This window comes from Abramis brama (assembly GCF_963993115.1).
Source record: "Abramis brama genome assembly, chromosome: 20".
In the NCBI taxonomy this organism is placed as follows: domain Eukaryota; kingdom Metazoa; phylum Chordata; class Actinopteri; order Cypriniformes; family Leuciscidae; genus Abramis; species Abramis brama.
Window position 1 is genome coordinate 9,623,108 of NC_139982.1, and position 23,277 is coordinate 9,646,384.

A 23,277-nucleotide genomic window follows, 5' to 3' on the forward strand; every position below is an offset into this window, starting at 1 on the left:
TAATTGTTTGTTGTAAATTAACACATCAGGAAAATGTTACAGGGTTTCTAATCAAAATATGACTTTCTGTTACAGAACAGGGCCTTGATTTCATACGTCCACTAGAGGACATCAGGACTTACAGCATGTTTATCAGGCATTCTGGGAGACACAACAAGTGAAATTATACAGCAATATTCCTATGAAATATTAGATATTATTAGGAAAATGTTGCCAATTATTACTCATTACACTTATTTTTTTCATCACATGTTGCCCCAAGAACACATTACTATGCAGATTACAGTGACTGTATAGATAGGCTAAATTGTATTGAATGAGAAAACACATTTATTGCCATTTTACCCACATATTGCATAAAGTAAAATGGTATATCAATACATTCTGTTATATCTTTTATAACATAGTTGAGACATCATCAGCTGCAGCAAAGAACGTTAAACAGGATCCATAATATAATTATATATATATTAACTATAATTAAACTAGTGAATTGATAAAAAAGTGTCAGTCAAGTCAAGTCACATTTATTTATATAGTGCTTTTTACAATACAGATTGTTTCAAAGCAGCTTTACAGAGATGACAGGAAAATAATGCAATACAGTTTTCTAGAAGAAAACAGCGTCACAGTCCAGCTTAAGTAAGTTCAGTGATGTTTCATTTTTGTTGTAAAAAAGTTATTAATTTAGTTAATTTATATACATCGTCTCTCTGGAGTAAACCGTGATGTCATCGTCTAGCTCAGTTCAGTTCTCATATAATAGTGTCAATGCAGGCAGATCAATATTATTGTTAAAAATTATATTAAATGTTAAATTCAATGTCCCCAACTAAGCAAGCCAAAAGCCAATGGCAACAAAGGTGAAAAAAGGCGAAAATGGCGAGGAACCGAAACTCATGTGTGTAACACATGACACTGGAACAGTTTCAGCAACTGAACGGTAATTTAACAGGTTTAATGTGTGAAAGTGGCTAGTGATTCCGTATTGTGACAAATGAGAATGGCTTGAATCTTTATTTGAACTGGGTCAATTCACTCTATTACATGTACTAGTCAGGAACAATGTTTAGTTATAGATGAACAGTAGGCCTAATAATCACTGGAACTAATCATATCCAAATAACAATTCAGATACACTCAATAATAATATGATAGACAAAGTCTAACACTTACTATGTCATTTACAGTCGAACAATAATATTCTGTCAGATACAGTCGCGAATCGTGCGCATGCGCAGAAAGGGGGGAGGAGTCGCTGAAAAAGGTGAATGGCTCTAATGGCTGGCTAGCTAATCAGATGGAGAAAAAAACACATTAAAATGATCCTGAGTGTGAATTTCACTACTATACATGTGCTGTAAACCCTTTATAAGGATTTTATGATTGAACGCATCTCTCTTTCTATATGCATTGCTCTTTAAGCCGAGAGTGATAGAGTCGTTTCCTCTGATCTCATGAGGCTTTAGCATGCTAGCATGCCCTCTGATTTTATATCTCTCCTGAGCGCCGATATCGACCCCAGTTCTCCTAAATCACTCTATTCCAAAGGTAAGAACGTGTTTTTGTGACACTACGTCCTTTCTTCATTCATTTAGGTTTGCATGCGTCTTCATGGAGGCGTTTAGTTGTGGATAAATATGAAGAATTGCTAACGTTACCTAGCACGAGAGGAGAGCACGCGCTAGCTGTGTGTATTTATAAATGTGTGCATATGTATGAGTGTAAGTGTGAGTCTATGTATGCGTGTGTGTGAGAGTCTATATATAAATGCGTGTGCTTGCGTGCGCGTGTGTGTGTGTGTGTGAGAGAGAGAGAGAGAGAGAGAGAGAGAGAGAGTGGGTGGGTGTGTGTTTGTTTACTTTTACACACATTATAACTTAGTGACTCGTGGCTCCGAGACAACCAAGGTTTGTTGTCGAACACCAAACAAGTATTTCGGACACACACTGTTGTTGTGGTGTTTTATATATACACTGACTTTGAAGAACTATAAAAGTTGGACTAGTGCCATGAAGGATGATGCTACTGATCCACGCCTATCATAATTAATATTTCATCTGCCAACAGCGAGACATTGAGCTTGACAGCAACATGTTGCTGAATATATCTGGCAGTGTTGGTCTCGTTAGAAGGTAAGCTCATAAGAGACCTGACTTGAGCATATGATGATCATATGTTGATATGATGATGAGGAACGTTATACAGTAAGCCAGTCCTCTGTAATGTGGATGATAGGAACAGAAACATATTAATCTTGTGGTGAGCCGATGGGAAGTGGATAACATCCCTTTTTGGGGTGTATGTGCGGATAATGATGCAGATTTGAATATAAACTAAATGTTTTAGATTTACCAATGAATCTACAATGTGTTATAAGCTCTTTAAAGTTGTGGATTGTGGTTTTCTGTCAGTGTTTTTATTAAAGGATGTTTTTTATTATCTTTCCTCTGTGACGTTAGCATTGTAGTTGTGGTGTGAACTTCATGATTCTCATAGACTTTTATTTTATTATTTTATTATCGTTCTTAATCACAGTTTTTCATCCATGTTTTAATTTTTACAGTAAAGCTCTTTGTCGTCACGTTGTTCTGACAAAAAGTTTGTTTAATTTCATACGATTAAAATAAATTAAATTAAAGTTTTATGTCTTAATTTGATTACCAGAAAAAACAACAACACCGAATTTGTGTAAAAAAAAAAAACACGTATATGATTTTTAGTTTGGTCCTGGCACTCAACGGTTAGTTTCTGCACTCGGTTCTTCAATCATATCAATCCTTATAATATGATTTTAACATTATAAATGAATTATATCTTTTAATATACATGCTGCCCTCCAGTCAGAGTTGGAAATGTCAAGATTTGGGTTGAAAACAGATGTTTATTTCAATTGAATTTAGCCGGATTGCACAACAGCGCCTGGACACACACGACGTCATGCTTCACGAGGGCCAGTCTAGCATGAGCGAATCTTCTGAACATGACTAAAGCTGGTGTATTAATAGGTCTCAAGCTGTTTGACCCGGGTCACATGGCCTTTTGTGTTCGATCCACTCGACCCAACTTTGTAGTGACAGTCGAGTTTATTAGTTCCTATAGTTCCTGCTTTGTAGAGGAGTGTTGTCATGATGTGGTGCCACCTGCGTTTAGTGGAGGTTACACACAGCCAGCGTTCACAGATGAAGTGTGTAATCAGTGTGACACTTCGGCCTCCTTTCCAGCCTCAGGAGCAGTTCCTCTGTCCTGTCGGATGCTTTTGAACAGATTTAATCCCTGCGATATTAAACGTTGCCTTGGCCGAGGAGAATCGGACGATCCCACGATCTGTGTGTCGTCCGGGGATGCGGAGTGTTGAAATAGCAGGAATGCGGGACATGTGGTGTTCAGCTTCACTGCAGGCACCAGGGCTTGTGTTTACTGTAGGAGTGTTGATCCAGGGTCCCGTTTCCAGCTCTGTGTCTCTCTGGGCCAGAATGCAGTGGACACTTGCTTGAAATAGGGCTTGTCCAATTTTTGCTCTTCAAAGTCAGAAAGTATTGTTCGTCCACCTGGGCATTTTATCACCGCCGTTATTTTAGCTTAATTATAGCTGTGAATTTGTCACAGTTTGATTTTCTATACATTTTCATATCAACTTTATTTCACAGCAAATAATAAACACTTTGTAAACACATTTTAAAACCTTGACTTTTGATGATTTCTAGCAACATTTTTAAACATGGGAACATATAATATAGATCATTAAAATAAAATAATATGACAGAGCAAGTATAGCAGATTTAAAGATTTAGGATCTGGTTTGGGACAAATGTTGATTTCATAGTTATTAACTAAAATATGAGATTATTTTACTTATTAAACTGTGATGTTACATTTTTAACAGGGGAAAAATAATCCTGTTTTTTAATGATCCTACGATTTTCCTTAAAGTCGCTCTGTATTCAAAAACTTTATCCCTTACATCTTTAATCACCAAAATGACATATTTAAAAGTTTTTTCCTGTGAAAAAAAAAGTCTTCTCTTAAAATATCTTGAATGTAACTCGACACCCTCGCCTCATTTAGGCTACGTTTACACGTGGATGGCTATTTTCATAAACGGACATTTCACCCCTCTTCGTTTTCAAAAATAACATCGTGCACACGAACCTGTGTATATGCTGTCAAGAGCATGCCAAACCTGTAGGTGTCAGTGTAACGAGAAGCTCAAGCCCACCTTAGCCAATCAGAATCCCGAAAATAGTCACATTCTGTGACGTCGCTGCCTAAAACTCCGTTTTTCTCAGTTTACATGCAAACGGGCAAACGAAGATTTTCAAAATCTCCACTCTGGCCGGAGTTTTTAGAAAGAATCGGTTTCATTGGCGAATCCTCCGTTTGCGTGTAAACGAAGGGCGCAAACGAAGAGAAATGTCTCCGTTTTTCAAAATAACCATGTACGTGTAAACGGGGCCTTAGTATGTGCGGTCCTATGAATATGCAAATGAGCCCCGCCTCCACTCACTCCCTCAGCTCAGAGATCCACACGTTGATCTGATTGGTTACAAGTTAGTTTGTGACGTCAGAAACACCAGCGATTTCAAAGCGTGTTTTTGAGACTGTCTTTGGTTCACTGCAGTTTTAAGCAGAAAATACTCAGCAATGGTGTCGCCTTATGAATTTACACATGGTTTGTCTTAAAGCACATTAAAAACACCACATAGACACATAAACAACATTAAAAGCTGGATTTTCAACACAGGGGGACTTTAATGTAACGGGACACTAATTTGTACCCCATGAAGCATATAAACATTAATTTTATTGTATGAAGTGCGTAAGAAAGAAAACACCTTCATAGATGGTCGGCGTACAGTGCACTCAAGCAGAAATAATCTGCGGCAGTAAAAGCAGAGTATTGTTTTGTTATGGGAAGTAACTCTGTTGTGTTTGGCCAGGGTTTCCAGGTAATGTGAGCGGTCAAGCCGCTTCAGTGCTTCTCTATCAGCGGCAGTGCTGTGATCATCAACATGCTGATGGAGACACACGGGCCCCCGGGGGCCAAGCGTCCCTCCATGAGCTCCGGCAATCATAAACACCTCCTCGCTTATTAAATATCTGCTCATCAGCGCTAATACTAATATCATACAACTATATATAGTGAGCGCTCCACTTTGGTGGTGTAACATTTTTAGTAATCAAAAACCATGTCTAATTAATTGAAATCATGAAACTTATACAATTATTAAACTTGTACAACATTTATTTATTTTTAATTCTATGAAATGTTTTTTTTTTTCACACAAATTCAGTTTTTTTTTCTGGTAATCAAATGAAGACATAAAACATGAATTGAATTTCTTTTAATCATATGAAATGAAACACAATGAGCTGCACAATGAGCTTTACTGTTAAAATTAAAACATGGAAAAAAAATTGTGATTATTCCTTAAAAAAATAAAGTTTTGATGACAATTAGTTTGTATTAGTGTATTATTATTAGGCTACATTGAGACGTATCTAAATTCTACTGTACTAAGTCTAAAGTCTAAATCGCGGTTTGATTTCGAGTGTAACATTTACAAATTACAGTAAATTCCGTTTTTATGACTGAATTCTGCGATTCCGTCCGCGTTTTTCCATCGCGAAAATGAGGAGCTCACGTGTCCGTTTTCTTTCAGGGATCGGGGAAACTGCTCTATACTGACTCCTACTGTCACCCAAAGCAATTACAGATGGCATTATAGTAAATGACGTCATGCATATGTTATTATGATTCAGTAAACATCATTATCATTATTGGATTATGTCATGTATTGCACACAGTGTTTATTCTGCATTTCATTTTTTTTGTAATATATTTCCATACTTTGCTCTTTTGAGGATCTTTGTAATTGTCCATGACAGTAGTAGGCATGACTTGTTCACTGCTAATAAACTCGCCTACATGTTTCACAGACTGTAATTTAGTAGACACACACACACCAATATTTTTGGTGCAGTTGTCTTGTCATGCACATTTATCATACCTTGATTTAGGGTGTGTTCACACTTGTAGTTTGGTTCACTTGGTTCTTTTGGTCAGGAAAGTAGACATTTTAGGGCCGTTCACACCAAGAACGTTAACGTTAACGATAACTATATTCGCGTCCACACCAGCGAACGATAACGGCCTGTTTATTCTAAACTGCGGTTTCAGAGTGTGTACAACGTCATTGAACGAAGCTAGTTTTATCTGACCAAGTTAATATAGTGGAATAAAAAAAACTTCTCACCATTTATTCAGAGATTATGAACGATTGTTTTCCAGATCTGTTTTCTTGAAAAGGGGCTTAACGTGTCAAACAGTGTTGGACTTTTCTGGACCTCGGCGATTAACTTCTCCGACATGTCATCTACCATTTTAAATGCGCAAACCCTTAAATTAGGATTGATTCTGATTGGCTGTCAGTGTTTTATCGTTATAGCTGTGCTGTGAACTCTGCTATTCTATAATATGGAGAACAATTTTTACAACTATATCTTTATCGTTTTCGTCCCTGGTGTGAACAGGCCTTGGTTCGCTTACTAGCGTTCACGCTGTCATTAACACCAAACCTAAAAATACACAAGAATGCTTTTTGCACAGAACTTACCAAACATCCAGACCAATGCTGTGTTTGTGCATATGATGGCATTTTTTATAAGGAGAATGAAGATCTGCGCTTCTGACACTTGTACAGAACTGTGATGGGCAACGGAGCTGTTATGAGGAGAATTATTGAGCTTTCTGTGCTTTTTATGTCCATATCTTATGACATCACGCCATTTTAGATGTCTTTGGTCCGTCATAGTTCAGTCGAACTGCACCAGAGCTAGTTTTAATCCAACCAAACCTGCCAAGTGTCAACACAGTCTTTGTGAAACAGATTGGGACCCATTAGTAAACAATAACATTTTTAGTGCTGTTCAAAATCAGGAGCACTGAATGCTGCAAGATTATTCGTTATTGCTCAATATTGTATTGTTCTTGAAAAGCTATAAAAGGGCTGAAAAGCTAAATTCGATTTTCTTTCTTAAATATTGGCAAAAATTGAATTATATTCGAATTCTAAAGGCAATTCTTAAAGTTAGAGGAGAAAAGTACTGCATTGTCTCCTGTGCCCACAAGAGTGCGCAGTCGAGCGCAACAAGGAGACATAAACCAAATCAAGCATCTTGTATTGAAATGAAATGACATTCACTTTTTAAAGTGCATTAACTTTTGAAAACAATTGTTCTTAGATACAATATAATTTCCTTAATGTGCATGCAAGGAAAATTAGATATTGCATTAAACTGTGTTCGTGCATCAGTACCCTGATAAACACGCTTCAACACACAGCGTAATGAACTACATGAACACACAACAGCAAACTGCAGAAACACTCACTTCTACTCACTACATCTACATACTGTTCATCACAAACACCAGAGGCTCAGCTTGATCTGAGCGAGTGCTGAGCGCTTTCTGTTGACGATGTTTCCAGCTGATGAACACACTCACACACACACACACACACTCACACTCAGCTCTGGGGAGGTTTGTGCAGGTTTGGTCAAGTGTGTCGTTGCACCATTTTTGCCAACAACTGAGAGGGTTTTCGTCAGCAGGAAGACTTTCAAATTAACAATCTTGACACACCATAAATTTGAATGCACGGTTTTTGCATTCGAATGTGCAGGTTTTTTGTTTTATTATAATTCTAGTAATATTCTAAAGTGTAATGTTTATGTGTCTGCCCTCTCTGTTCCAGAGTCAGTGTATGACCTGCTCCCCAAAGAGCTGCAGTTGCCCTCGGTCGCTCAGCAGGACAGCCGCTTCCCCATGAGCCAGAAGAGCGGCGGAGAGGCCGGCCCTCCTCCTGCTGCGGCCCTGGCCTCAGGTACACACACTCCGGCGCTCACGCTACACACACTCATCATCCGCTCCACTCGCCCCTGTGTGTGTGTGTGTGACTGCCTGTGAAGCTAAACTTCATCTGATTCCTGTGTGTCTCTGGATCTTTACCAGACTTTTCTCTTTTGGTGGTGTGGTGTTATTATCTTTTTAATTTATTTATTTGTGTGGGTTTGTGCACATTTCTTTCTAGTGCTTCTGACCCGTGCCTCCCGTTTCACTTGATGTCACACTCTTTTAACCCAGACCTTTTAAGGGTTTTTTTCTTTTTCTTTTACATGTTTTTTTCTCTCTCCTTTTGGTCATTTCAGATTTTGTAGACCAGGGTTCCTCAGACTCGGTCCTGGAGGGCCGCTGTCCTGCAGAGTTTAGCTCCAGCACTGATCAGACACACCTGAGCAAGCTAATCAATGTCTTCAGGATCACTAGAAACTCACAGCTAGGTGTGTTTGATCAGGGTTGGAGCTAAACTGTGCAGGACAGTGGCCCTCCATGACCGAGTTTGAGGAACCCTTTTGCAGACGAACTCGTTTCGAGTGTTTTACTTGACCTGTCCCATTAAACCTGTTAAAAGAGCTTCCTGTTATTGAGGTTGAGTGATTTCCTGACCGTGTTCTGGAGTCTCGGCCTGTTATGGTTGAAGCCAGTCAATGAAATATAAACAGCACTCACTGGCTGGCAGCGGTCCAGCGCATTAGATGACACCTAAAATAACTTCATTAGAAGCCTTTTTTTCATCTTTGTCTACAAATATATTGGCGTTAGGCCTAATTTGAGGCTTTTCTCTTAATCTTTTCGCTTCTTTTTGGGAAGGCTTCTTTCAACCAATGATAAAATGGCTTGTAATCTGAGTAGGGCTGGGCAATATAGCATAACAAAAGAAACCCAATATTTAATATGACTCTATATTCATAAATTCACAGTGTTGTGTATGTATGCATTTACTCTGGAAAAATCTTTTAGGTTTTTTCAACAGCCATTGTTGTCGAGTAAATAAAAAAAATGTAATGCACCAATATAAAAATAATTTGATGCCCCCAATAAAACAATACATATTAACAGCATAATGCTTAATACAGTATTTAATAGTCTGGATGAAATCAAAATTGATTGTTTTATTTCTTAATGATTCACTCATCTGTGCTTTTTTTAATGAAAATTCATCGACTTCGTAATCTTTAATCAACATGTCATGACTTGTTCTTCCTGTGATTATTCTCACTTCTCTTTGCTGACATATGAAATAGGGATGCACCGATATGAAAATTGGCCGATAACTCATAATTCTTAATATTTAAACGCCGATAATCGATATATTTGCAGATAAATCTAAATCGAAAAAGAATGAAAAAGCAGCGCAGTGCAATGCGGAAATTACCTGATGTGTTTCGTCTGTTTTGTTGTTGCCCGACTATCTGAAGCATGAGCTGTAAAGGCTCCGCCACTCCTGGAAATGGGGATGGGGAGCAGCAACTCATTTGCATTTACAGATACAAATACTTTCATCCAAATGTCATTTTGGGCATGGTATAATAAATGAACTGTGGGGTATTTTGAGCTGAAACTGACACCTGAGACTTATATTACATAAAAAAGTAATAATAATAATAATAATAGGTCCTCTTTTTATCATTTGGGAAATTAAAAAATCCAATGCCAAACAAGGATGTCTGTAAACCTAGAGCGATGATGTAAACAAATACTTTTGGTTAATTTAATACATTTGCAGAAATTAATCAAATTTCTGTTTTTTTTTTTTAATTGGTTGATTGTTTAAAATAATTTTGATATTCACAACTTTGCTTCATCAACAAAATAATACCAAATATATATTGCCCAGTTCTAATTAAAAGGCAATACTCTGAATGCAAATATATTTGCAAGTAAGTAGCCAGGTTAATGTTACACTACCTCCTGTTTTGACAGAAAGCTGAGGGATCTTTAAGCAAAGCAGCCCAGACAAATATCAGTTTATGCATCAGTTAATTTGAGGTCAACCAAATCCAGCACCAAACTAAGAGAGTGAGAAAAATTATTTTTAGAAAAAAAATTCTGTACCAAAACTGGCCCAATAAATTAGTAATTTATAAAAACAGATGTTTTTATGAAAATGATGATTTTTTTGCTCATGATTCTGACCAAAATTTGCAGATATCTACATTGGATGACCAGCACTTATTGTTTATTCGCTGTCATTTGTCGTTTTTATTCCAGGGAGTTCCCTCTGAATCAGGGAGAGTCTGCATATAAAATGGTCTGCAGTTCTCTGCTTCGTAGGTCAGAAGCTTGTTTATTCTGTCTCCATGGCTACGCTCAGTCCCAACCAAATTGTCCAATTGGCATGCATTAGTCAACACCTCAGAATTTTCATTGTCCAATATTATGTGTCTATGAGAGGCTGTTTTGAATAGATCAGCTCTGGGTTATCATCAACCAGTACCAGTTCGCCCAATCGGCATGCATTACTCTCAGAGTTATCATTGGCCATTAGAACTTGTCTGTGAAAGGCTTGAATAGATCAGCTCTGGGTTATGCAGAAGTGACTACAAATGCTCTGTATACCCCTTATGCATGTTTATTTTTTGCTTTTTTATGGTAGGATTCAGTTATTGAGCCATCATACAAAATAACATGAAAGAAATAAGGTATTGGACAATGCATACGCTTAATTAGGCTTACTTTAATTAGCAATTTAATACCAAGACATTCTAAACAGATAAAGGGCATTGACCAGACACCATGTCGAGTTTCACTGCTTGATCGGGACTGCTAGCCAGATTTAAAGGGACCGGTTTTTAACCGTTCTGCATTGTGCACATACAGATGCTGCCGCCACTTGCACCGCTGCCTCCTCCCCTGGAGGACTCAGCACCCTTCCTTCCTGTCCCAGCATGCTCTCTGCTACCTCCGCCCAGGAGCAGGCGTCCAGGCTCGGGCCCGCCCCCGAGGGGGTGCCCGAGAGAGTGGGTGTGGAGCCCGGTTCAGCTGCGGGCGAGAGCCAGGCGACCCCCTCGAAGCGCCGCACCGTCCTGAGCATCTCCCCGCCTCCCGAGGATCTGCTCGACGACAGCCGGATGTCCTGCCAGGATGATCTGCCTCCCAACCCGGACTCGGAGCAGAGCGGCAGCATGTGGATGGACGACTCGGTGTCCAACTTTAGCATGGGCAGCAGCAGTTCGTACAACGACAACACTGAAGTGCCCAGAAAATCTCGAAAGAGAACTCCTCGGCAGCGGCCGGGGCCGAAACCCGCGGCCCGTGAGGAGGCCGGCATGGATGTGTTTGATGCAGACAGCGCCAAAGCGCCACACTTTGTTCTTTCACAACTGGGTTCAGACACCAAAGTCACACCCAAAGTGAGGTTGGTGTCCTTACATTTTCTAAGTTTGCGCCACGAAAAAAAATGCAATATGAATAGCGCTGCAGGATTAATCACAATTTACATGAAATCGCACTTAAACCGATTTGGCTTATAGCGATTATGAAATCGCAAAGACTGTAATTATTTTTCATGCGCAGCTTGTCATTGATGATCGGCTCTTTAAACGCGGCTCACTCTGAAAGCACTGCGAGTTTGAGTCACTTATAATGTGCATTTGAAAAAGCAACACGTCAAACATCTTTCCAAACATGAGAAGCATTTATGAGCCTCTTGTCCAACAAAAGACAACATTTAATAACATGCATTCACTCCAAACTCACTTCATAACGACAGTTGAGCTCATCCTTCTGTGAGATGATGTGGCTTCTTACACAGAATAAGGCAGTCGTGTGTTTATTAGTCATGTTTATTCAATCAAAGTGTTTCAATCTTCTGTTTATTCAGCTACAGCGATTGATGCCCATAGGAATGATGTGTGTTATCGTACTTCTGCGGCGGGGCATATGTGGTGTGTGTGTGTGTGTGAGACGCCCTCTGGTGTTCAGAGGGATATGTGGTGTGTGTGTGTGAGACGCCCTCTGGCGTTCAGATGGAGCAGCATTTACTACCGCTCAGCCGCTGCACTGACAAGCTGCACATAAAATAATCACAGCCTTTGCCAAATCACGTGCGGTTTCATTGCGATTAATCACTCGGCCCTATTTGCGCCTCAAAAAAATTCAACATTAATTTTAAAAACGTCATAGAAGATGTTTGAATTGCTTTCTTGTATTATACCTTTAGCTCCCTGGAAGTGTCAAACAATCAGAAAGGGGGGATTCTCTCCATTCAGTATCCGCAGAAGAGCGAAGGGAAGGAGCTGAAGATTTTGATTCAGCCAGAGACACAGCACAGAGCACGATACCTCACAGAGGGAAGTAGAGGATCCGTCAAAGACCGTACCCAGCAAGGATTCCCTACAATCAAAGTAAGAATTTAAAAAAACATTATATTATCCGGACAAATATGCATTTATGGAAGTAATACAGTTTATATGGTTAATTAATGTTTCTATATGTGGTACATCAGTTAGAGGGAGTCAGTGAACCAGTGGTGCTCCAAGTGTTTGTGGCTAATGATGCTGGACGCGTGAAGCCTCATGGGTTTTATCAAGCCTGCAGAGTGACGGGGCGCAACACAACGGCATGTAAGGAAGTGGATATCGAGGGGACCACAGTAATTGAAGTGAACCTTGAGCCGACCAGCTCTATGACCCTACCGTAAGGATCATTCCGTCTGTTGTCTAATCACTTACAGTTAATGTGTTTTGTTTAGTAAAGTGTAATGTGATGTGTGTTGGCAGCGTGGACTGTGTGGGAATCTTGAAGCTGAGGAATGCCGATGTCGAAGCTCGTATAGGGGTTGCTGGCTCCAAAAAGAAGAGCACTCGAGCTCGTTTGGCCTTTAGAGTCAACATCCCAAGACCTGATGGATCTGTCCTAACCCTTCAGACTCTCTCCTCTCCTATCTTATGTAGTAAGTGCAAAGGGTAGCAGGGTATAGATTTGATATGGGATTTTATTTTCCACATCTGTCAGTGGTTGTAACTATATTCTTTGTGTCACATTTTCAGCTCAACCTGCTGGAGTGCCAGAAATCCTTAAGAAGAGTCTTCACAGTTGTTCTGTTGCAGGAGGAGAGGAGGTCTTTATCATCGGCAAGAACTTTCTCAAAGGAACCAAAGTTCTTTTTCAGGAAAATTCTACAGGTACTGCATGCATGGGCATCTTATACCATAAAACTTTATACTGGGTATTAGCATAATGCCCCACATGGCAATGATGGGATAGCATTGCATACTTTTGTTGCGCTGTCACCTTTCAGAATGCAATGACTAATGACATTTAGCTTGCATAGTATGATGAACATACTCCTACTCCTTCTGTCCAACGTATGTGGAATGTTTTGCCAAGTACATCTTTTTCCTTCCTGTTTTAATTTTTCCTTCCAGATGAGAGTGGCTGGCAAGCTGAAGCAGAAATTGACATGGAACTTTTCCATCAGGCAAGTGGAAGACATGGCATTACAGTATTTAGTTCTAGTAAAAATACTTATCATTCAAAAATATCTTGTCTAAAGCATCTTCTCAACATAATTCGATCCAGAATCATCTAGTGGTGAAGGTTCCCCCATATCTTGACCAGACAGTGGCCGCCCCAGTCTCTGTTGGGATTGCTGTAGTGACAAACGCAGGGAGAACGCATGATCTACAGCCTTTTACCTACACTCCGCTTACAGGTTGGTGAAGAGAGGATATGTTTATAATATTAACAGGTATCCAGCTCAGAAGTTCATTAGAAAAATTGTAAGGATGTGTTGACTGTAAGCAAGGGGTGTCATTTTCGTATTTGTAAAGTCCCAGAGATGCAGTACTTTACAATAAAAACGTGTCTTATTGTAGAGTTGGAACCTGTCCTATTTTATTGGAAATGGCTGTGGTTAGGGGCTTAAACAACCAATCGTTTGGGTCTTATTTTAGGAGTGGGGTTAGGGATACTGTTTGGCCTTGTTTGAAAGGAATGTTTTGCAGGACCAACAAAAGATGGTGAGCCATGCATGTCTTACTTGGGTAAGTTTGGTAAAGTATACTTGGGTACATCAAGCAAAGTTACTTTGGTAAAACAGGTATGGATTTGTGAATCTTTGTATAGTTGAGGCTTAGCTCATGAATATTAATTTGGTCATGCTGATGGTGCTTTGTAACTCTCCTGGAGTGTCCAGTTTTATAGTATTGGTACATTTGCTCCTGAATGCTATCTGACAGAGCAGGCAACAGAAATGCAGGATGAATAGTAGTGCTGCAGCTGCTAGTTGAAACAAAATACATCAAAAACAATGTCTTAGTATCTTTGGCTAAAGATTACAGGCTATTGTTTTTGTGAATATTGCTATCAAGTATCTTCAATTTACCTTGTGAAATTTTGTTTTGGTGACACCCCTTTATGGGATAAAGTATAAGATTGCACTTACGCACTAGTAGATGATGTCATCATTCATTATTTTAACTCTCTTCATACAGAGAAAGTTGAAATACCAGTGAAGTCAGAAATGCCAGCCACAGTCAAGGCTTGTACCTTTGAAGAGCAGATAAAAGGTGTGGTATTATCAAAAATATTTTCATGCTTTGCTGCCGAACAGCTTTAAACTTTGAGCTCAAATGTTTCATGACTTTGTTTACAGCAATGCAAACAGAGACCAGTTGTCTAAACAATGTCTTATTGTTACCTATGGTCAAACGAGAAGAACCTATGGATGTCTCCTGCAATGCAACACCTTCAGACATCTTTAAGGTACTATAATTTTTTAAAGCCCATCCCTTTTGAGTTCATTTTCCAGTTTTAACCTTGGAATCATTTAGTTTAAGAAGCAAAGTACTGTTTTTATGAATGGGGCATGAAAATTAACAGATTCTTTTCTTATTTTCGCAATGCAGCCTGTAGAGGCCCTTAGTTCAACCCAACAAATCTTGGAGATAAGTACTGTCCTTCCCTCTGCCACTAAGTCTTTCCCAAGCCCTGTGGCTCTCCAACCTGTCGACTCACCACAGTCATCGGCTCAAATATTTACGACTCAAGAAACCTTGTCCACCATTCAGAAGCAGGACATTCCTTCCCCTGCATCGTTCCAAGTGTCCTTGTCAGAAGACACAACGGTTCTCCAGCCGGTTCCACCTCAGGTCCCTCAGCAGTTTTTGCGGGAAACACCAGAAACTTTGTCTCCAGAAGACAACAGTACGGATGGAAGTGGAATGGTATTGGTGGGCATAGACTCTCGTAATCCTCCATCCCAGCAGCCACAGGTTCAGGCGCTTTTGCCCCAGGATGGGGTTGCACAGCTAGAGAGAGCAGTAAGAGAGCTGCAAGCACAACAGCAGCTAAACTCTGTACTTTATAGCCCAGCGCCGTCTGCGGAGAGCCTTCAGCAACACGTCCAGGAAAACATGAACAGTTTAAGGTTGGGTGGAAATGAGACATCTCTAACCAACCAGCAACAGCAGCAGCAAGAGCAGAATATATTGGAGAATCTACATCAACAGCAACAGAAGGCACTTGTGGATCTACAGCATCAACAAACAGTCCTTGAAAATTTACAGCAGCATCAGAAGGTCTTGGAAAACCTCCAGCAACAGGCTCTTGGCAACATTCAGCAGCAGCAGCAAACACACAAAGTTTTGGAGAATCTACAGCATCAACATCAGCACCAGAAAGTTCTTGAGAACATTCAGCAACAAAGTTCAATAGTGACTCTGCAGCATCAAAAAGTAATTGATAATCTTCAACAGCAGCAACAGCATCAGATAAATTTAGAAACTCTTCAGCATCAGGAAGTTTTAGAGAACCTAAAGCAACATTTGCAGTCAGAGCTCTTGCAGACACAGATTCCAATGCAGTGCACACCGAGCTTCACCAGCGAACAGCAAAGCTCCTCACAGACGAATACTCTATCGCAGCCCTCAGAAGGCTTCCTCCAGAACCCACCCCAGCAGCAGTTACAGCAGCAGTCTGCACTTTTCCAACAGACTGGAGGTCTTATGACCATTCAGACATCTAGCTTTCTGCAGCAGCCATCCTCTCAACCTTCACCTCCTCAGCCGCTCTTTCAGAGTCATAACCCCTTGACTGAGACACAAGACTCGCAGACAGTACTCTTTGGATCCACTAAGTCACCACAGGTTCAAGCAGCCTTATTTCCTGGTACCATGACAATGCTAACAAGCACCAATCTACCCACAGAACAGCAGGCTCCTTCAACTAGCCTGTTTATTACGCAAAGTGTGTTGCCTAGCCAGCTGCCATCGGATAATAACCAGAACCAGCAGCAGCAGCAACAGATAACTTTCCTCACACCCATGCAGACTTCTGGAACAGATGCCCAGACTGTCTCACTTTTTCAGGGACAAACACAGTTGTCCACCCCAATGGAACAACAGGCTCCCCAACAACAACAGATGGCAGCACCCCAACAAGCCCCTCTTTTCCCAAATATTGCCACAATATCTCCAAATCAGCAACAAACGCAGACAGGCATATTGTTCTGTACCACAACCATTAATCCCCATGATCTGCCCCAGGCTCTGTTATTCAGTGGCCAGAACCAAGCTTCACTAGGAAGTGACCGCCTCCCAGAAAATATCTTTCAGGAGCAGCAACCCATGCAAGTTGTTCCTAGCTCTGAAAACGTTACTGCGAACAACCCTTCAAACCAACCTACCGTTCCGGCAGCCCAGTCGACTCAGAATCCATCAATTATTTTTCCGCAAGCCAGTGTTGTGAATGTTGCCCAACAAGACTCGGCAGAGCCCATGTCTTTTCAAGACCAGAGCACCATTGTGAGTGACTCGTCTGCCAGTATGCCTTCAACACGGACAGAACTTTTTCAGGATCAGCAACCTATGCAGGTTGTCCCCAGTGCCACCAGCGTAACCCCTGTCTCTCCTACAGACCAACCTTCTGTCAACAATTTTTTGCCTCAGTCAGCTATTTTAGCCCTGCAAGGTGGTGTAAGCTCTCAAGACTTGTCTCCGACTGCGGCAGGAGCCACTATATTCAGTGGACAGAGTGGTGTGGCAGTGAGCGGCCTACAGAACTCCACTCCCACCACCCCTCAGCAACCGCCCAGCCAACTCTTTCAGACCGCTATTGGGGGAACTCTTAGCCAGCCTGGACAGCCAGGACAAGCAGGCCTTTTTCTCTTTGAGATTCCCAGTGGTAAGTGCAATTAAGTCAACATGCAATTAGAGTTGCAATCATAGCAAATAACAATAGATTTGAGGGGAAAAAACGGGGTACTATTGGGACATGCTTTGGAGTAGTCCTTCCCTGTCCTGGGGACACCCCGTCACTGCATATTTTGCACGTCTCCCTCATTGGACACACCTTATTTAAGTCTTGCAGTCTCTATTAAGTGGGCTGGTGAGTTGAATTAGGTGTGTTAGATGAGGGAGAAATGCAGTTGTGAGGGGTCAAAAACCCTCTTCAGAAGTGATTCCCAATGGCTAAGTTAAAATCTTAGCAAATGACAGCAGAATAAAAATACCATTGGGTCAAGTTGAGATGTTCTGAAAGATCATTTTGTCCTTGACCAAGTCCAGGGGCCGGTTGCACCAGCTCTACCTAAACAAGTTTGGTGTAAGCTCTACGCTGGACTTGGTTACGTCCAGCTTTCCGATGAATATTTACACCTGTTGCACCATCTAAAACTACGACTAGGCGCAGCTACGCTTAGCGTAGACGATACGCGTACACCCTGACATGTTCTACCGCACTGATACACTGATGCCGTTCGCATTACTATGGTTACAAATTTTAATTTACTCAAATGAATAGATGAAAAATAACTGCTGAGCCGAAAAAAAGAAAATTGAATTACTCAGATTGTGAAACAAGAAACATTATTGAGCATATGCATATTTTGGTATGCAAGCAAAACAATTCAGCAGCAAAAGATAACAGCGGCAGTAAATGAAGCTGAGGGTGGACTAGGAAATCTGTCTGTTACATGTTGTAACTGCGGTGATAACTTGTTGATTAATTCTAACAATTCAACTCTGCTGAAATGAAAACGTTCAATAAGTTCTCTGTCTCCATATATATCTAGAGGATCGGTGCTGTCTCTCATTAGGCTACTCTTTCACGCCGGAAAGCCCGCCGATCGTGTAGCCTGTATACCAGACGCGCCATTGTCTCAACGTTTTTATTTATCTTTATTTTCACCATGGACACAAGTAAAGACTTCTCACTTTACACCTACCTTTGAATAGGCGTAAGATTTAGTCTCAGACGTGCACTACTCCCAGATGGTGCAACAGGTATTAATTCTACGCAGGACTTAAAGTGCATTTTACGCTAAGCTTAGTCCAACGACGGGGTGTACGTCCAGCTGGTGCAACCGGCCCCCAGGGGTGTCAAAACCTGCTCCTGGAGGGCTACTGTTCATCAGAGTTTGGCTCCAACTTGCCTCAACACACCTGCCTGGAAGTTTCTAGTATGACCTTTATAGTAAGACCTTGATTATCTGTGTTGCTTTGGGGTTCGCAACTAAACTCTGCAGGACAGTGGACCTCCAGGAGCAGGACTGGACACCCCTGACCTAGTCCCTATTGAAAAGTGGGTTCTGGTATTGGAGTAGTCGTCCACTGTTGAATGACAACATTTAATGATCCAGTAAATTCCAGATGGTTAAAACCAAGTCTGTCCTACATTTATTTTCTCATGAATCAATGTGTACACCTTCAGATGTTGCATTCACTTTCTAAATTGGCTTTATTGCAGAATGTGCCTTTCACGGCCTCAAAAAGCCTAATCTTTCTGTGTTTTATTAGAGTGTGGACCGCTAATAAACTCTCCTGGGCCGGCGTTGTCAGATCAGCTCGTCACCATGGGTCACCCTGGTTCGGATCAGAATCAGACCCAGCTTCATGATAATGCGCAGATTCAGACCTTACTGGACCAGTCCAACAACCTTGACGACAAGATAGACGAACTTCTGGAACGTTTTCAGGAGCAGGGAAAGACGCTTCCTAGGGATTTCTTGGACCATTAAAGATGAGTAGTTAGAAACCTCACTTCAGTAGACCACCGTCCTCACTGCTTGTCGTGTTCCTTTACATCTTGCGTCTTATGTCTGTATTATCTAAACTTATCTAAGGGTCGTCTCAGTTGGGGGTCTTCACTTATATCTATGTTTCTGAAAGCTTGTAATGTGTTGTTTTGGCGGGACATGTTAGCTACGGATCTCGCCACGGCTCCTTTTCTTAATGGACATAAAAGGGTCCACTTTATTGCGGCCACTGTTTGGCATGTCAGCATATCATGTGACCCATTAAGCCATTAAGTATATTGGCACTTTGCTACTTTGTATTGTGTTCTTGACTTCCAGTTGAATCTCCTCCATTTATTGCCACTGTTAATCTGTTTTTTTTTTTAAGTAGAAACCAACCTAGTACAATATTAAATCAAAAACTCTCTGTTGCCGTTGAGATACTAATACATTGTGAATGAATTTGAAATATATTTAGCACTTTAGGGAGTTTCTACCGTAACCGGAGATTCTCCCTTTTAGCTTTGTAACCCATACGTGTCTACTTGGCTGATGAAGCTTTTCATGTTTTGATAGTCATAATGCTTTTCTAAAAAAATGTGTTTGTGTTTCATTACTCTTCAATGTCTCTTTTCTGAATATAGCCTATTTTATGAGCCATGTTTAATGTTTTTCTTTTTGTGTTTGAATGTTTGACATGTCCACCTAATCTCTCCGTTTTCTCATGACATTTAAAGTGAAGATGCTCAATCACTCCTACTCTTTTCCTCTGTTTTAGTTTTTATGTAATTTTATTTTATTTAAATGAACAAGAGGTCCAACTTGTAGACATGAATTCCTATCAGGGATGTGAAAATGTGCAACATTGCCTTTGAGATATGTGAACTGATTGTATTATCATCCAGCAGAGGGTCTACGATGTGTTTGTGTGTGTGCTCAGCAGAAAGACGTTGCTGTTCGTACTATATAAGATGCAGCTATGTTCTTGATTTTGAATTATATGTGGTTCATGGAGATTATTCAGATAAGCACAGGCTTGGAAGAGGGTTTGTTGTGGTGGTGGATCATGTCGTTCCGAACTCGTATTAACTTCTCTCATCTCTGGTACTCAAAAAACAAAACATAAATTGAAGATATTTTGCTTTAATGAGATTTAAGAGTTACCAAGGATCCTCTAAAGGATTTTTGACAGTTTTCAGCCATTGAGTGATTCAGAAAGAGCATTTTTCAGAATTTCTCCTTTTGTGTTCCACAGAAGAATGAAGATCATACATACTTTGAAAGACACGAGTGTGAGAAATAATGACAGGATATTTATTGCTGATGTGAACTATCAGAGCTATAAGTGTTTTTGGGCAGCTTAAAATGGCAGTTAGGTCCATATTTTCCATGAGGGTTTAAGAAGGAATTGTTTCCCCCCCAACAGTTACAATAAACCCCGTCTATAATCAGATAGAGTCAAGGCCCAGTGAAAATCAGAGAAAATGCCAAGATTTAAAGCAAGCTATGAGGAAGAGATTGCTTCATACCATCACTGCACGACAATCTCGTCATACAAGTTTTAAAAACGAAAGCTCATATCGCTCAGAAATCCTTTATTTGATGCGAACTGGAAGATTTCTCTAGGCGTAGTGTACGCTGGTCTAGGGACTCGTACAGGGTTTAATATAGACAGAATGCTGCTACATTTTGTCATGACTGATACGAATGGGTTGTTCAGTTTTTAAATGGTTTGAGCTGTTAATTATGTGTGCTAGAATTACATTTTGGAGCATTGTAGTTTCCCTGTCTCACCCTTACCGAGGAGATCATTGCTCAGAATATTTTATTAAATCACATTTATTTTACATTTTACTTGTTCGTAGACACATGCAGTCTTTTTAAAAGCTTTTTTAAGACTTAACATATTTTCGACGTTACTCTATTCTAAGAAGCAGCTTTTGCATTGATAATATTTTCTCATGCAAACATAATGTGAGGCAGTTCTATTTAAAATCTTCATAAACTCCTTTGCTTTGAGTCAGTTATTTTTTACGTCATACCTTTTCTTGTCTTTAAATTCTTTAAAAAAATAAAATAAAAATGCTTTATGTAAAATTTGCATAACAAATTGTAAATAGTAGATCGGCTGTTTCACGTGTGCTGTTCCTTTGTGAGGTAGCAGTTTGTTAAAAGCGTGCTCTCTTTGTAGTGAAACATAATATCTCACCTGCAGGTGAGGCGTACATAAAGTATTTTTGTAAGACTGAATTTCCAAATGTACTGTGTACATTTTAAACATGTAAAAGTGAATTGTCCCTTTTGCAGTACTGTACTTCATATGTCAATATTCAGAGCGGTGAAAATGATGGCTTTTGTTACAAAATGGAGATTGTTATTCGTTTGATGAGTGAAATTCAAATACTGTCAGTTTCTAAACAATTAAAAAAAGAGGCTGGTTTTGGCTGTGGGTGAATCTCACACAGGGTGTAATTCTTTTGTCCTATTCCACCCCGAAATCAAAAAAACTGATAGTTGAGCACATTTAATTCTCTTTAGCCTAGTAAATCTTATTGTAATATGAAAAAAAGATTAAGTTAAATTGTTAAGTACAGTAAATATACATATTGGTACTATTTGTTGTACTGAATCTGATTTTCATGGCTGTTACAGTATTGTTTTTTGTTTTTTTATTAGTAATGAAAATAGAGTTTTGATTTTGATTTTGGGGTGAAATATTTGAAAAGAAAATAAACTGTTTCTTAGTTCGATATTTAGGCTAATGTTCTGGAACTTGGGTTTCATGCAAAGCCATAAAACAAGAAAACTGGGACTGGAAGAGTGTGTGTGTTTGACCTCATGGTGTAGGACATATTCACTCTACATCAAACCTAAGGACCAATATATTTTCTCAAAACAAGGCAGCAAAATCAATGTCTTTTGATTTTAAAGTAGTCATTTGTCCATTCTTGTTCTTGTTTTTGGGTACTGATGCTCCAGCTTATGTCAAAATCATATTTCTGCACAAATCCATCATCAACATTTTAAGAGGTTGATTTCTATTTTTACTTTCCATCATATTGTGCTTTTTGATTGAAAGTACTTTGTGCCTTTGCAAGCCTTTCCTCTAACTTCTAAAGGACCTTTGTATATAATGAAATACTTAGATGTAGTGATTACTAGTTCTTAATCCACAAGTAAAAGACTACGGTTTGGTTTTGGTTTGTAATTGACATTGTCTGGTCAAATTGTCTTTAACCAGTCTGTAAGTGTAGTCTCGAATACATCTGAACATTTATATCATGAAACTGCTATGCAGCCTCAACTCACTTTTATTTTACTTGTATTTAAAACATTGACATTCTCATCCACTGGTGGTTATTGCCTCTTGAAATTTGTAAGATCAAGGTTTAGAGATTGTTGTTGATCTCAGTGATTACAGGTTTTCTGTTTGTTTGGGCAGTGGGTTTTTGAAGAACTTTTGTTAGTAAATGTTAAATTAAAAGAGGTTTGAAGAGCGCTTACCCCAATCACCAGCTGTTGTGTGTGTGTGTGTGTGTGAGGGGCACATTTTAAATGCACTCTTTGTACACAGTTTTTTAATTTTGTTTGCTTTTGTTTGATGTGATTAATGTCCACTGCTTTTAAAGTTGTGACAGGACAGTGGTTCTCAACCCCTCCCTTACACTAGGAGTGTTGATGGATTCAAATCTATAATTCTGCTTAATTTTGTGATTTCAGAGTTTAAGAACTGTGTGTACCAACAACAGTTGTTAATGGGATTGATGTTAAATTGGTCAGTTCCACAGTGGAGGTGTTGGTTAGCTTGGACCAAATGTCCACATTGTGTTTTGGTGTTCAAGTGGTGCATTGCACGTCCTATTTCCACATTTAAATGACATTTATTATAACTTATTTTAAATAAGCCATCTCTCTGGCCCTTTGTGAGTCGGCTGGCGCCCCCTACTGGCCCCCTGGTTCAGAACCACTGTTTATAGGGATTCAACCGTTCATTCATGAGTGTGTAAGAATGACGTTCAGTATCGTGAACTAATGACATCTGATGTTTTTTTGTTTTTGCTTTAATCAGTACATTTGTATACTCCTGCAGTTATATTTCTGTAAGATGTGCTGCTATATGAATAAAGATAGATATGAAGTTCTTTCCCTTGTGTCTTGTATGTTTTGCTATGGGTGTAAATCATACATAATTCTGACACACACACATTTTGCACTATATGTACTTTTAATGACACTTCAGGTTCTATTAAAAAAATCTAAATATGAGTATGTCATATTGGGAAGATGAATATACTCTAAACTTGGTTAAGTTATTAAATTGACAAAATTATTTGGCAAACTCCAGCATTTCTCCAGTTTTATTGTATTATGCAAAGGCATAGGGGAAAAAAGCTCACTGGAAATAAAGCATATGTTG

At 39.7% G+C, this 23,277-nt stretch overlaps 1 protein-coding gene across 3 annotated transcripts; it reads left to right on the forward strand.

The window, feature by feature from the left end:
- The first annotated feature begins 1,245 nt into the window (after positions 1-1,245).
- nfat5a (nuclear factor of activated T cells 5a) lies at positions 1,246-23,004 on the forward strand. 3 transcript variants are annotated; one of them, XM_084094639.1, is made up of 13 exons: positions 1,246-1,267; positions 7,758-7,886; positions 10,724-11,261; positions 12,066-12,249; positions 12,351-12,541; positions 12,625-12,797; positions 12,895-13,029; positions 13,273-13,325; positions 13,427-13,559; positions 14,341-14,415; positions 14,502-14,611; positions 14,755-17,029; positions 18,643-23,004. In XM_084094639.1, the coding sequence occupies exons 2-13, from the start codon at positions 7,829-7,831 to the stop codon at positions 18,861-18,863; spliced, it is 4,146 nt and encodes a 1,381-aa protein (XP_083950765.1). In that variant the 5' UTR covers positions 1,246-1,267; positions 7,758-7,828; the 3' UTR covers positions 18,864-23,004. The 3 variants fall into 3 exon arrangements, with proteins under 3 accessions (XP_083950765.1, XP_083950764.1, XP_083950766.1); XM_084094638.1 differs by having other exon boundaries at positions 1,251-1,551; XM_084094640.1 differs by lacking the exon at positions 1,246-1,267 and adding an exon at positions 2,044-2,135.
- Positions 23,005-23,277: the final 273 nt, after the last annotated feature.

Bases quoted from the DNA above. Each gene is read 5' to 3' on its own strand.
- nfat5a (XM_084094638.1), top strand. From the start codon at position 1,479: ATGCCCTCTGATTTTATATCTCTCCTGAGCGCCGATATCGACCCCAGT. The intron at 12,798-12,894 runs GTAAGTGCAAAG...TCACATTTTCAG, and splicing joins CTCCTCTCCTATCTTATGTA to CTCAACCTGCTGGAGTGCCA. The intron at 14,416-14,501 runs GTGTGGTATTAT...CTTTGTTTACAG, and splicing joins CTTTGAAGAGCAGATAAAAG to CAATGCAAACAGAGACCAGT.